The 15,969-nt window shown below is 38.5% G+C and overlaps 1 protein-coding gene across 1 annotated transcript in view; it reads right to left on the reverse strand.

Moving 5' to 3' along the window:
• The window catches only part of crebbpb (CREB binding protein b), a 50,534-nt gene that overhangs the window by 13,394 nt on the left and 21,171 nt on the right, over positions 1-15,969 (reverse strand). The window contains 13 exon segments of the mRNA XM_048181122.1: positions 1,057-1,230; positions 1,321-1,641; positions 3,774-3,956; positions 4,372-4,496; positions 5,064-5,126; positions 5,235-5,403; positions 5,492-5,609; positions 8,789-8,926; positions 9,637-9,727; positions 10,193-10,426; positions 11,328-11,441; positions 13,286-13,529; positions 14,616-14,777. Of these exon segments, the coding sequence (XP_048037079.1) occupies positions 1,057-1,230; positions 1,321-1,641; positions 3,774-3,956; positions 4,372-4,496; positions 5,064-5,126; positions 5,235-5,403; positions 5,492-5,609; positions 8,789-8,926; positions 9,637-9,727; positions 10,193-10,426; positions 11,328-11,441; positions 13,286-13,529; positions 14,616-14,777 (2,136 nt within the window).

The raw sequence follows: 15,969 nt of genomic DNA on the forward strand, positions 1-15,969 counted from the left end.
AAATATTATTGAAAATTAAAATAACTTTTCTATTGTAATAAATTTTACAATTTAATTTATTTTTGTGATCTCAAAGTTTAACATTACTGCAGTCTTCAGTGTCACATGATCATTCAGAAATCATCCTAATATGCTGATTTGCTGCTCAAGAAACAATTCTTATCTTTATAGGAATTAATATTGATAATATTATACATTTATAATTATGATCAATGTTGAAAACAGTTGTGCTGCTTAATATTTTTGTGGAAACCATGATACATTTTTTTCTGAATTCTTTAACAGATAGAAAGTTCAAAAGAAAAGCTTTTATTTGAAATTGAAATCTTTACTGTCAATTTTGATCAACTCAATGCATCCTTGCTGAATAAAAGTATGAATTTCTTTATAAAAAAAAAAAGGAAATTAAACCCAAAATTTTAATGGTAATGTAATGCTCTCAAGAAACAATTCAAACTAGAGATGCACCGATATATATAAAGCAAATTTCACACTATTGGCTATCGGCCGATAGTCTAAAAACAGCCGACCGTCAGGGCTGATATATCCTGTCAATCAAAAGAGGGCAGGTAAATGCACCGAATTTGTCCTTTCTGTAAAGAAAATGTTAAGAAACCAGTTTGATGTTCAATATTAATAATAATTATATGAATTAATTACATTCAGAATGTTAAGAATTTTTAATCTTTAGAAATGAGTTAATGTGTGTTAATATTAATTTGAGTAATGTGTTTATGTTTATAACGGATACCAGTTACTCTGAAACAAGTCGACGAAACGGAGAGAATAAAGTTTTTATTTGCATTTCTTTCAAAATATAAGAGTTAAAAAGATAAATAATTATTAATTATAATGAAATTATCATTCATTTAAAAGAGGGTATAAAAAGGCAGAACCCCCAAACTATGGGTATCGTTAATCAGCAGATATAACTCTGAATAATCAGCTTAAAAAATTAGTATCGGTGCATTTCTAATTCAAACACAGCCAAATAAAGTCAAAAATTGCTGAACCATTTTTCAGGCAATTTTAAGTTTCTTTTCAGTAATATCACACCTCCATCTTGATATCAGGGCGCTTTTTCCCAGAGCCAAAGTCCTGCTCGTCGTCTTGATGCTCAGTTTTGGGTTCAACAGCAGGGTAGTCGGGTAAAGCTTGCTGGGAGTGGGTCTCAGCCACAGACGCAGGTGTGGGAACTCTATTATCAACGCTAGCAGCCATTTGAGAGAGCTAATGGATAGACAAATGAGGAATGACATGAGTTAAGGGTGTTATCGCATACAACTGCAAACGAGGCTGTGTTTTGTCGGCGATCCTCACCGGAGTGCTGGGCTGCTGTGCTTGCACAGAGGTGGGCTGCTGCATCTGCAGGGAGGGCTCAGGCTGGGACTGCAGGGGCGTGAGCGGCTGGGAAGGGGCAGGGGAGGAGCCCAGGACTGAGGGAGGGCGGGGCAAGCCGCTGGGGATGTGGGTGGGCGTAACGTGGCCTCCGGCGGAGGCCGGCGTGGAAGGCTGGGTCTGGAGTGGCTGTAGGCTAGCAGCTGCTGATGGGGTGGAGGGCGGAGGAGGGGTGGAGCACAGGGCGGACGGGGGGCCCAGAGAGCCCACAGCATTCAGGGTCAGGTTAGCGTTCTGCTGCTGCTGCAGAGGAGAGATGGAGGGCATAGCGACTCAGAGCAGATCAAACTACAGTGGACCCCATTTACAATGGGCTGCAACAGCCAGTTCCAGGAAGTAAATTCCATTCATTTTCTCCATAAGGAAATAGATTTTTAACCATAACTTATAAAACTTTAAAGACAGACTTACTGTGTGCTACAAAGCTGTTAATCAATGGTATATGCTTTAGCTGAGACCATCAGCTTGCATTATGGCAAGAATAGTGTTTGCAAGTGGAATTCCTGGTGAAAAACTACATTACCCATGATGCTGTACAGAAAATTCCACCAATCAGAATCAAGTTTTCTTTACAGAGTCATTCTACTCCAATGCGCCTTTGTCTTTTTGTCCAATTGTCAAATACTTTTTTGCTTCAAACATTTTTAATGATGTGATTCAGCTCATAGCTGGTTGGTTTGGTTCATGGCTTATAACAGACTTTTAAAAAAAATCCATGTGGAAAAATGAATGGGAGAAATACTTCCGTAACTAACACAGCTGAAAAAGAGGGTGGGCACTATTTCACTCTATGACACAAAGTCAGGAAGGCCCTGTTTCTACCTGGTATTAAGATCCGTTTTGGTCAATCGGATCACAAGTGGACAATGCTAAATCCAGGTGTAAACGGGCTCTAAAACGTTTTGAGATTGTCCACTTTTAACCACTTCCAGAGGTAGTCGAAAACGCATTAGACCGGATTGCTTTCGTAGTGTAAACGCACATGTGGTTGAATGCATTCGAGCTACAAAAGACTGTCTTCTCTCCACCTACTGACCTAACGCGTAAACATTATGGTCATAGTAGGGCTGGACGATTATGGCCTAAAATCAAAACCTCGATTAATTGAACATTTTACCTCGATTACGATTAATGAACGATTATTTTGTTTCCGTTATTTTTTTTTATTTTTTTTGCCCTCATAGTTCACTGACAAGGTTTGTACTGTAAATATGATTGACTATTAAAAGGTGGGATATTTTTTTCCTATTTAAAGAGTGATCTGACATAACAGCTCACTTTCAGCAGTTATTTTATCTATGCTTCATAACATTTCTTACAGATTTCTGTTCGTTGTAAATCAGATAAAGATAAATTAGAACAGTACCAGTACAAGTGATTGCGTGTGAATTAGTCATACCGCCTCTCTGTTCATTGTGAAGCTGTGGGTTGTAAATGGTTACTCCAAAAGTAGACAATATATGCTATAAGAAGTTTTGAGTTTCTAAGCTCCTTTAGTGATAAATCACAGGACAGCGCTGACTAGTTTCTGCTTTCCTCTCTGTGTGCGCGATCTTCACATTTTGCGCAGCTGTTTGTATGAGTGTTTGTGCCACACTGCAGCTGTGCAAGCGCGGTAGCTCGGAATAATAATACACATGATCGTCTAATCGCTTGAATGTACAAACCTTAAAACAAATACAACTGACAAAGTTTAGTGAAGATGCAAGGCTCACCGCTCGCGCGGCATCACTATGTGTTTCGTTTTTATGCCACTGACTGGACGGGGCGGAGTCATGTGGCTACACATGCGGTAATGTTTTTAAGGGGACAGTATTAACAGGATTAAAAAAACGAAATAACCGACATGGGAAAATTACGTCGGTTAGAGGTTCTGAATTTCGGTTTCGGTTACTTTTCGATTAATCGTCCAGCCCTAGGTCATAGCCAAACGGGATTTAAACTTTACCATGTTCTCTCACCATTCCTGATTTCTAACACATACTCACAACCATTCGTTATGGTCTTGTGGATATCAGAGCAGAAACGAAAGCCCATGCTCTCCGTTTGTTTGTAAATTGAGTTCATATGTAAATTGCGCAAGCTTATTTTGTCCATTAGATTGAAAGATCTGAAAAAGCCCTTGTATTTACCTGCCTCAAAGAAATCAGGACAGAAGTGGTTGAAAGTGGACAAAAGAGATGGAATAAAACACCAGGTGTAAACGGGAAATGTGTCTCTTTGACCACTTGTGATTCGATTGACCAAAACACATTTTAATACCAGGTGGAAACAGGGCCGAAGTGTTTGTGGTGGTGAAATGTCTTGTTTGAATGCCCAAGTAACACCACACACAATAAAACTCCAAAGGAGAATGGACATTTCTGACTCCTCACCTGTGGGACATTCTGTCCCGACTGCTGGGCCAGGTTTACATTCACATTCATGCCCCCGGCTGAGGATGGGAACGGCGACTGGTTCATGAACTGGTTCTGGTTGGGCGGCTGGCCCACCATATTATTAGCATGGCCTGCCATCATGGATGGTGCTTGCGGCATCCTGGAGGGAGACATACCCATCTGCAAAAACATGACGAGAAGTTAAAATAGAGCAACAGAAGTATATTACTGCCTTTCTTCATTTTTCTGTGAAACACTGACAATTTTGCTGTTGACCAAGATTTAAAGAATAAGTTGAAATGATGGATGATGGCTTCAACAAAAGTATATTCCATTATTTAACCGGTTTATAAGTCAATGCTAAAAATCAATTCCCATACAAAGAAAAAGAATGGTATTTTTATTTTCAGCATCTAACTGTTGCACTCTAACAAGAGTATAAACCTGTCAGCTTAGCAATATGTGAAATGCAAACTCTTCTGGAATCAATTGGGAGTCGTGTCTTGCCGTCTATGTAGATCATTCCAAACCAGCCGTTTTTGAGGTAATACTTGGGTTGCTCACTAGTTTTAGCACACTGTAGAGGAATGCTCACCGATGGAACGGTACCCATGCCCATCTGAGGGGGGTGGGTCATAGGGGACGCTGCCCGAGGAGCTCCCACCGGCGACTGGGACATCTGCACGTTCTGCATGGTCACAGGGTTGAACTGGCCCATTCCTGCAGAGCATGATAGAAAAGGTGTTAAATGGGAGATTAAAGCTTTTAAATAATTCCTGCGCTACCAGTATGACCAGCCCGACTGCTTTTCTTCTTCCCAAGACAACATGAATCGGCATTCACAACCTATTTTAATTCTGAATTGCCATAACCTTTATTACATTAAGGTTGAAGGCCAATGTGAAGAATTCTGCTGCTTCAGAGATGTAACAAGTTGATGAAAAGAGACGAAAGATGATAAAAAGATGAGTCAAGCACAGAAAGACCAGGAATGTGTGCCAAGATTGTAAATAAGAGCAATTTATGATTTCATGTGACAACACAACATACAGTTCAGAACAAAGCAGAGAGGAATCAGGTAGACTATATAGAAAATACACTACCGTTTAAAACTTTTTTACTTTTATTCAGCAAGAACACATTAAGTGACGGTAATGACATTTATAATGTTAAAAAAGACATCTATTTAAAATGAATGCAGTTATTTTGAACTTTCTATTCATCAAAGAATCCTGACCAAACTTTTGAACGGTAATGTATATATGTATACAGAAAGAAAATCTATACCTTGAGGGACCTGCATCCGGGCCATCAACGGATTTGGCACATTGGACATAGGGACAGGTCCATCTGAGGAAATAAGGCATATTTTGAGCAGCTGAACACCTCAAGAAAGCTGCCAGAGAACATTTAACATCCAAAAGATCAGAGCATTAAAAAAAAGACAAAGGCACTAACTTGGTGGCCGGATGGCTTGTGCAGGACCCATAGCGTTGGGCTGGGGAAGGCCAGGCTGCTGAGGACCCTGAGCGCCCATCTGCGGCTTTGACAGCCTGGACTTTCTCTTCTCCTCCAGCTCCTTCTGGATCTTATAGATCTTCTCTGCCAGAAAGTGGTAATACTCATCCTGAACACAAGATTTTAAAAGATATTAAGACATGGGCCGCCATATTGAGGGAAGGTTCAAATGTAGCATGAGAGTTCAGGCTCTTTACCCTGCTGTTGGCAGACTCATACATGTCCCCTTCCACCTTACGCGCATAAGCGACCAAGTTCTCCATGCGTCTGTCTTTCAGTGCTGCAGGGTCAGGGGTCGGGAATATGGCTTGAACTCTGTAGGGGTGTTAAAGAATACAGTGTTCAAGAGAATTGCCCTTGACAAATCATGATTGTGAACACGGTTTGAAATGAACACCCGCCAAATGCGGGTGAAAATCCACTGTGGCAGGAAGCGCATATCAAAACACTAGCCAATTTGGTGGATATGATTCATAAATTATGTTCACTTTGCATGGCATCCCTGTCAGAGCCCTTTCTCTAAACAAAAAATGCGTAAAGAGGGTCTTACACAGAAAAAATTATTTAAAATTCGAACAGATTGTTTTTTTATGACGCACACCGGTGGTGCCCAACTGCGACTCAAAATCATGCCGCACCACATCGTCATTCACAGTTTTCCATTAAAATACTAAAATTTAGGACAAATGTATGTACGTACTGACTTCACTCTAGGAGATTTGTGTATTTACTAAGAGGTTTGTTTTTGTGGCTTGAATAAATATGCTTCATATAGAGAAATTATATAGATCACACTTTCTCTTTCCATTTGCGCTGTTTTTATCAAATAACTCAAAGGATTAGTTCACTTTAAAATGAAAATTATCCCCTGATTTACTCACCTTCAAGCCATCCTAGGTGTATATGACTTTCTTATTTCTGATGAACACAATCGGAGTTATATTAATAAATATCCTGACGCATCCGAGCTTTATAATGGCAGTGAATGGGACCAATGAGTATGAAGATCAAGAAATCATAAATATGTGCTCCACATGGCTCCGGGGGGTTAATAAAGGCCTCTGAAGTGAAGCGATGCATTTAAGAAAAATATCCATATTTAACATGTTATCAAGTAAAATATCTAGCTTCTGCCCGATCGCCTTCCGCATTCAACTTACAAAAAGAGCAAGTTGAATACGGAAGGCATAGGATGCAGTGCAAGAGTTTTACACTTTCTTTGTAACTTAAATACAGAATGCGTCTGGCGGAAGCTAGATATTTTTCTTACACAAACGCATCGCTTCACTTCAGAAGGCCTTCATTAACCCCCAGGAGCTGTTTGAAGTATGTTTATGATGCATTTTCTTGAGCTTCATACTCGTTGGTTCTGTTCACTGCTATTATAAAGCTTGGATGCATCAGGATATGTATTAATATAACTCCGATTGTGTTCATCAGAAAGAAGAAAGTCATATCCACCTAGGATGGCTTGAGGGCGAGTAAAGCTTGGGGTAATTTTCATTTTAAAGTGAACTAATCCTTTAATTCAAACTCACTGACACCACTTTGTTCATTCTTGTGAACAAAATGAACTTTTGCCTGTATTGTGATTAGATTCATTGCTTCGGACTGCTGCCTTAAACTTGAGAACGTGAGTACAGAATGACGTGACCGGTGTGCGATAAGCCTGCCTGTGAGATGTCCCCGGCGCGGCGCTTCCCGTCTGCAGTGCGACCGGTAAACGCTCCGCCAGAGCCCTAGGAGACAATTAAAGTGCCCCTATTATGCTTTTTCAAATATTACCTTTCATGCAGTGTGTTATATAACTGTTTGTGAATGTAAAAGGTCTGAAAAATTAACGATAAATAACGATAAATTTGATTCTAAACTGCCGAAACGAGTAATTCCAGCCTTACTTCCGTAACATACATGCGTAGCAATGTAACAAATTTGCATAATGCCCGTCTACAGTCTTCATTGGCTGCCCGCGAACGCCTACTTTGACTCGACCTCAAATACTGTAGCTAGTTTGTGTTCAGTACTTGTCGAGAAGACGCCGTTTTCTGCATTGCAAAAACAAATTCTTTTTGTATACAATTCCATCTGATGAGTATGTGACGAATCAGTGTTAAAATTACCACAGCGACACAACAGAATAACATTCACGATTGCTTCTCAAATCTCCCCAAGGTCTAAATGGGATTTACAAAACGCCATTAAAGATAGGCTTCTCAGAACCACAACCTCTAATTATGATTAATTATTGATGTATATATTTTCGAATGAGCGTTCAAAACAGAGATATTGTGTATGTCTTCGGCTGACTCACGTTATCACCATCTTACTGAAATACTTCTGCTAATCATCTGTTGGCCTGCTATTACCTACAACTGTGTCCATTAATGCAGATTATCTGTCGTTCTTACTACTTTGATTAATGATAAAGAATGGAACAAGATTTGTTTTACAAACTTTATTGCTATATTAGTCATTCACGTTAGTGCTCGGCTAACGTTAGCAGTATTATTGATACAGTTAATGATACAGTTCCCACATGTGCACCGCAATAAATTAGAAATATATAAAATATGTTGATGGATGACACACTTGTTAATGCTGATGGTGAGGAATTACAATTGCACCATCTCATGATGAATATCAAACTGAGTAGCGTATCACTGAGAAACATCCTGCTCAAGTCGTCCTAGCGATGAAGGCTTGGGTTGAATAACTAGTTCTTGCAATGTTTCGTCATTGGACCATCGTTACGGTCTTTACAGTGTGTACAATCGCTGAGCCAAATTTCATTTATGGTAATGGATGTTTGGTTTCCAACAGGCGCAGTAAGAGGTAGACCAATCACAAAAGACTGGGGCATCTGGCCAATCAGGGCAGAGCAGACTAGCAGAAAGGAGGGATTTAGAGAGACTGAAGCATCCTACGAGTCATTTGAGAATCATTGAAAAATGTGGTGATGTGCAATGTATATTATGAGAAAAGAAGTGTTTTTTGACCTTTGATGCATGTAAACCTGTTGTAGGAGACCTCCAAAACAAAATTAGGAACCTTTCAAATAGCATAATAGGGGCACTTTAAGAGGCCACTTTTTTCAACCCGTTTTTTTTTTTTTCAAATGCCACATGTCCAAGACTTTAGGGCAAAAAGTGCCCTAGCATCTTTATTGCTACGTGCAGGTACACTCAAGGCAATTTTAAGAGAAGTCACCCAGAATTTTGTTTTTATTTCCATTTTAATTTATTTGAATGGTATCCACAAACAGTGACTGACTGTCGTAAAGCTGAAAGCAATACAATAATATCGGATTTAATAATAAATATATTTAAATCTAAGCAGTGACTTTGATGATCTGGTTTATGTCTGATATTTTTGTTTTGGCTATTAGAAGCTCTGAATCGCTGGTAACTTTTAAAAAGGTTTAGCAGCCAAATTGGCTGGTGAGAGAAAAACTTAATTTTAAACCCTGAATGTGAAATATGATTTCTCCAACTCACAGCTTGTGCACTAGGTGATTCCTCAAGTCCTGAGTGACGTGCTCATGCCAGGGCTTCTTCATGCCGGGCATTGACAGCGGTGCAGCTGTGGGCAGGTTCCCTGCGCCACCCATGCTCGACCCGTCTGACATCATCTGACTGTGGGAGTAGGATTATGACATTAAGTTTTCAGATACCAAAAGCTCACTTCCCAAAAAGTTCTTATTTCAAGATTTTTCAACATCATTTGCATCATTTGACTTCTTCTTTGGAGTCATTAATAGGCTTGCTACAGTAGTTGGTGTTACTGGCGTTACAGTGTTCAGCCACACACCAAATATATATAATTATATATTGCCCACCATGACACCCCTTCCAACTGTTGTTTGCTTTTTTGATAGATATAAAAACCATTTAATTCAGTTAGACAACGGACGCTACAATTATAAACTGACTATAAACTTATCAATTATAAACTAAACTGCAGAGTCACAACACTAGTGCAGCAGGAGTCAGATTTCACTTATGTGACGAGAGTAAGGAGAAATGACTGACAAGACGATGGCTGAGGATTTAGTGTGTAACTGATCCTGAGCTTCATTAACAAATACCTTCTCTTATAAAATGTGTGGTCAGAATAAATCTGACAAAGAACCTGGCATATGCATTTTAAAAACATATGTCAGATTTCTTTGAAGATTCAGACATTACAAGCTACAGAATTGCTGTAAAAAAATAAAAAATAAAAAAATAATTCATTCCACAATGACACTGCTCTCCTACATTGCTGAACTCTACAGATGAACATTTCCGGCTCTGCAGTGTGTGTGAGAGGTTAAAGGTGAAGGGTGAAAGGTGAAAAGACTCACTTGCTGTTGAGGGATGAGGGGAGAGAGGAATCAGTGTGAAGGTTCGTCTGATCGGCCATACCGTTACCGCCGATGCTCATCTGGTTAGTGCCTGAAGATGTTGTGGGAAACCAGACAGGGTTACACACGAATACACCACATGATGAGCAGCATGGAGTTTCAAAGCATACTGACACCAGATGCAACAAAATGTATCATTTATAGACCAAGATGCACTTTATATGCCAGTTTTGGTCTTTCAACTTTACATATCTGCATTTAGCAAATCTAATTATGCAATAATGTGCTAATGCACTTGTGTGCATTTTTGAAGTTTTTTGATAAATCACATTTAGAAAATGTAATTATGCAATATAAAATTCTGATGCACTTGTGTGCATGTTTAGTAAATGGCTCCAAGTATTCAAAATGATGTAAGATGAAGTTACAGAATGAAAGCAACTTTCAAGGTTAATAATGAATATGGAACATTGAATTGTTCACAATATTCCGCTTTTCCTCAAACGCCACATACTCAAACACAAGTAACATTTCAGATTTCTTCAGAAGTTGATACCTAATGCAGTCATGGAGCGCATCTGCTGCTGCTGGGTCTGCGTGGGCTGCTGTCCTGCGACCTGCGTTTGCGGAGCCGGCTGGTTCCCGTACGGGAGCCCGAGTGCTGCGTACGCCCTCTGCATAGAGCTGGGGTCTATGTGTGTGCCGCTGCTGATGGCGGGTGCAGCGGGTTGACTCGTGCCCACGGGGCCCAGCGGAGCCTGCATGCCAGTGTTAGGGGAGCTCAGCATGGCTGCAAATAGCCACAGAAACACATTTGTTAAATTAAAATATTTAAATTACATCATACAAGATGCTGCTTTAGATTAGTCCCTAACAACCCTTAACCTTGGTAAAATCAATGTAACATCCACAAACAATCTTAATAATGGCCTTCATAAATAATCTATAAATGACTGTGGATAAGAGTGCCTGCTAAATGTAAAGGAAAAATGTAAACTAAAAAAAAGAAAAAAAGAAAAAGATTTTCAATATGCAGTTTAGCAGTAATTCCACTTGAACTAGATACGCAAGCGACTGAAGTGGAATAGCCATTTTGCAAACACAGAGCAGCGGCACAGAGCAGAACTGCAAGAGACACAGAGAACGTGCTTCTGTTGCCACTACAGGGGGATTTAAACGAGTCAGCGATCGACTGGCCAATCGGAAAGCAAGAGCTCTCTGTGTCCCGCCCCCTGTGAAAAATGAGGGGTGGAGCCCCTCCCCCGCGGTGTCAGATTACAGCCCCGCTGCCTGCCGGAATCTGCTGCTGGTTTCATGCTTTCACATTCAGAGCGCAGCCGAGCTGCACACATGACCTACAGGTGGCAGCACTCATCTAAACGCACCCGGTCTCTCAAAGCATTAGATGCAAACATACAGTCTGTACAGTAACAAACCTGTTTATACATTAAAAAAATATTTTGCTTTAACACTTTCAGAATGGCCAATTTTGTGCATTAGGGCAGAAAGTATGATTTTCATTACTGTATTGATTTATTTATTTTATTTTTTTGCATTAAATCTTAATGGCCCTAATAAGAATACTACTACTAAAAATACTTAATATTAATTATGCAAAAATATATAGTTATTTAGTGATGCAGGGAATGTATCAGTGTAGGTGAATTATTTTAAATGAGAATATGACGTACGCTGCTGGTTCCTCTTGTCACTGGCATTCTTCAGGGGCAGACAGACGGGGCAGTCGTGCCGGGTGCAGTTCTTCCAGTGCGAGATGATCTGTCTAGAGGAGGCGCAGTGAGCCACTGAGGAAACAGACAAAAAACAGAAAAACTTTGTTACACTACTGAGCAAATCACATACCTAAAAGAATCTGAAGAAAAGAGAAAAGAATATTGATCACCAAAACAAGAACTAAAATAAAATATGAATAATGCATGTTGGAAAGGGGTTAGGGTGTCCTTGGCGATTGCATTACTAGGTGGTTGGTTATTGCAGCATACCTGCAAACTATAGACTGGTGAAAAAGGTTGAAATGTGGAATTTCTTTAAAAATTTATTGGATTCAGCAGTTAAAATAGTTTCAGAAAATTCTGATAGAATAGATCAACATGTTTTTCAGGTAGCAACGTTGTTTTAAAATAACACCATTGTCTATAGTATCATCGTAAAACTGTAAAATGACAGCAAAAACTATGATTTAAACAACTTTATAGTTCAAATAATACAAGTTTTGACAAAAACTACGTTTTGTAAAATGATAAACCTCACATTACAGCCTAGGGCAGAGCCATTTTTCAGATTTTTTTCGATTAATTTGAATTTAATATTTTGCCTAGATTTTATTATTTTTAAATCGAGAAATCACAATTTTTAATAAAATATGTTAGCAAACATTACAATTAGACATGTTGACAATACAGCAATGATAACCGTTATGATATGACCACATGATGGTGCGCCTGATTAACCACCTATGAACGTAGAACACAATGCTAATCTTAAGCGGCTGTTCACTCAGAGGTGCGTTATTGAGTTGAAAAAAAAAAAAGACACGAGCAGTGGAATGGGGAAAAAGCTAAATTATTAAACAAGTTGAATTTTTTTAAGTTGACGGTTGCATTTTCAGAATTCCATTTCAACACAAAAACAATAGGAAAAATAGTGCAACTGAATGCAAAAACCTGTCAAAAACTACGACTGTATGTTTGATATTTCATATTTGCATGAAGGTGACAGGCTGAAAGATGCTGTTATTTTCTGTTTTACACAGCATTTGCAGTTAATAACAGCCTATTACTGGTGTTATTTATTGCTATTACTTTTTGGCTAAGAAATATTTAGCATTTTTCTTATTTTTATATTATTTCTGTGAATCGAGATTTTGCTTTTGTGCCATATCACCTAGCCATATTACAGCCTAATAAATTATTATGTTATAATTGGTCTGAACACAAATGGCAGACGGGCTGAAAAAAAAAATTCTAATTCACTCACTGATAGAAATGGTGCTTACGATAAAGCAGAAATACAGTGGTTACCCCTGTATACAAAGCAGCAGTTCTTATGAACACTACTTTAGGCAAAATGAAATTAACATTCTATCAAAGCTTTTCTGAAGACAGTCAGAAGTATATAAAAAGACATTCATATAAAAAGAACAACTCCAGATTAGCAAGAATGACATGAATGGCCTATTTCAATGTCAGATTGGCATGAATTTCACCAAATGGTGACAAGTTTGCAGGTATTTTACTGGGCCAATTCAAAAGGAGCCCGCCATTAAGTTTTTATTCACTGTTATATCTATTAACAAAGTTCAAATTAAATGTTGCACATTTCCAGTGTAGACCGCAAGACTGATCAAAATGGGAGCATTTGCAACAGTTTTGTCAAACATATCATTCCAAAATTTTCTGTTCAAAAAAATTAAAAAATTTCTATTAAAAAAAAAAAAAAATCCCAATTTCTGCTGTGAAAATGTGCGGAATAGGTCCAGATTGGATGCCAAAAAATAGCTTGTTATATTAAGGTCCCTCTAGCAATCTCAGAAATGAAACAGACCAAGATTTCTATAAAATTCAGAGCTTGGGTAAATTGCTGTAGTACAGTTATATATTAACATGACCGGTGTCATTTTGTCTCTCACCCTGGCAGGATTTTCCCGCCTGGCAGTGGGTCATGTGGTTGAGGACGTTCTTCATGGTGCGGCAATGGGGCAGGGCGCAGGCGCGCACCTCGCCGTTGGCCTGATCTCGCCGCTGGCACTTGTGGGCATGAAGCAGCAGGACCAGCTGCTGCTGGATCAGTTTGCGCTTCTCCGGGTCGGCCGTGGGGCCCGCCGACACCCCCTGTCCCGGGACCATGCCCACCGAGGGCACCTGCTGCTGCAGCTGGAGGAAAGAGTTTAGATTAGATAGAAGCTCCATTTCTGTTATAAAATGTTATAATACAAAGAAACAAATCTTCCAAAATATTCTTAGTTGGTTTGAATAATGAAGCCACAAGAGGCCATGAATTTGTGATTTTATTCAATGAGGTGTAAAGCATCTATTTTATGCCTTAAAGCAATGTGGTGTTTACTTCAAAGATAAAAGCACCGATACACCACTTCCAATCATGAATGCAGAAGTTTTATACGAAAGAAATATGAATTATTTGGCTTCAACAAGACAGAATAATTATTTTAACATTTGTTATTTGTAAAGTGTCTGGCCATAACCAATAATAAATGAGTTTACTTTTACATAGACTAGAACTTTAAAAGGTAGCTTGTAAATATGCTTTAGATAGGAGAAATGAACAATTTAATACCATATACAATGTTCAGAAGTTTGATTTTTTAATTTTAAAATTAAAATTATGCCTCTTCCGCTCACCAAGGCTACATTTTTGATTAAAAAAAAAGGTCTTCAATGTCACATGATCCTTCAGAAATCATTCTAATATGCTGATTTGCTGCTCAAGACACATTTCTTATTATTATCAATGTTAAAAACAGTTGTGCTGCCTAATATTTTTGTTAAAACTGTTATATTTTCTTTTTAGGATTCTTTGATGAATAGAAATGAACAATTTATTTGAAATAGAAATCTATTGTAACATTTTAAATATCTTTACTGTCACTTTTAATTTAATGCATCCCTGATCCAAGAAATCTTACTGACCACAAACATTTCTGTTATAAAATAATACAGAAAATATAGCAAATTAAAATTAAGATACTTTGTTAACCTAATTATATAATGCTAGTGCAGTCTAGGTCAGTTTTTGGATAAGAATATTCAAACAGAACAACAATTTTAGACTTCATTCAGCTAGTTTATTTACTTTTTTACATCATATTCTGCTGCATGTAAACACGCACCTCAATTAGCTCTCCGAATGAATAAATGGCTGCTGAATAGACGTGTGACGCAAAGACAAGAGGCCTGAAGTGTTCTGGACTGATCCAGAGCCAGCTGTGGAGGGTTACTCACCAGATTTGGCACGCTGGAAGCACCCTTCAGGGTGGGCTGGAGGCTGTTGGGGAGAGCTGCCTTGTTCTGGATCTGGGCGTTTAATCCAGCGCTGGACATCTGCTGGACCGAACCCTGTGCATACTGCTGCCCGAATGGGCCATTTGCGGTTGCAAGACCCATCTATGGAGAGAGAAAAAAAAAAGACCTTCAGCATTCATAAACCTCACTAGTCCTCATGCACTTCACCCAATCTTCAAGAAGCAGAGCAAATGTGGCCCAAAACAGCTTCCACTGTAGCGTTTCAGTTTATATTCTTAGAGAGCAGTGAAGGCGTTCTGCGGGCACAAGGTTCAGCTCTCTGTCAGTGTAGCGTAGACGGTGTCGAGCCAAACATTCATAGGTCAAAGACTGTACTAAAAGATACTGTCATCAGCTGCTCAGTGACATCCGTCTGCTCACATACGAGTAGTGGATACAGCCTTGCCATTCAGTGTAGCAGAGCTTGAGAACAAAGCGCCTGCTCTTCATAAAAACACCAAATTAAAGATGTACTGATAATACAATATAGGAAACGTATACACTACCATTCAAAAGTTTGGGGTCAGTGATGTTAAAAAAAATACAGTAAAAACAGTAATATTGTGAAATATTATTATAATTTAAAGTAGCTGTTTTCTATGTGAATGTTTTAAAATGTAATTTATTCCTGTGATTCAAAGCTGAATTTTCAGCATCATAACTCCAGTCTTCAGAAATCATTCTATTATGATGATCTGATGCTCAAGAAGCATTTTGTATTATTATCAATGTTAAAAACAGTTGTGCTTCTTCATATATATTTTTTTTTTTACAAAGTTTAATCAGAGCGAAAGTGCATAAATTTTGCCGCGCAAACAACACATGAACACCAAATTCCGTTCACTTCCGTGTCTATTTGTGCTTGAACGGAAACATACATGCAAAATTGTGTCAAAATGTCCATATCCTTGTAAACACAGTTGCTTATGGCTTAGGTAATGCAAACAAAGAAAACGGATGTGTATCATTATATTAGATCCATGCTTAAAGTGACAGCAGGCTAATATTCTTGCTGCTTGCAAAAGGGCAGAAAATTTCCAGAAATTTTTCCAGGATTTTTGGAAAGTTTCAAGAATTTTACTGAAAAATTTCTGCCCTTTTGCATCCCTAGACATGAATGTTATCAAACAACAAAATATAAAGAGAAAATAACACAGATTAATTATATTCAATTTATACAGTGAAGATATGCAAGATTTACATTTGATTATTAATTTTCTGTATGTGAATACAGAAAATATAAAGCACTGTTTATTTCATTTAAATCACCCCAATCATTCTAGAATTATTCATT

The sequence above is a fragment of the Megalobrama amblycephala genome, linkage group LG1 (genome assembly GCF_018812025.1).
Source record: "Megalobrama amblycephala isolate DHTTF-2021 linkage group LG1, ASM1881202v1, whole genome shotgun sequence".
Lineage (NCBI taxonomy): Eukaryota > Metazoa > Chordata > Actinopteri > Cypriniformes > Xenocyprididae > Megalobrama > Megalobrama amblycephala.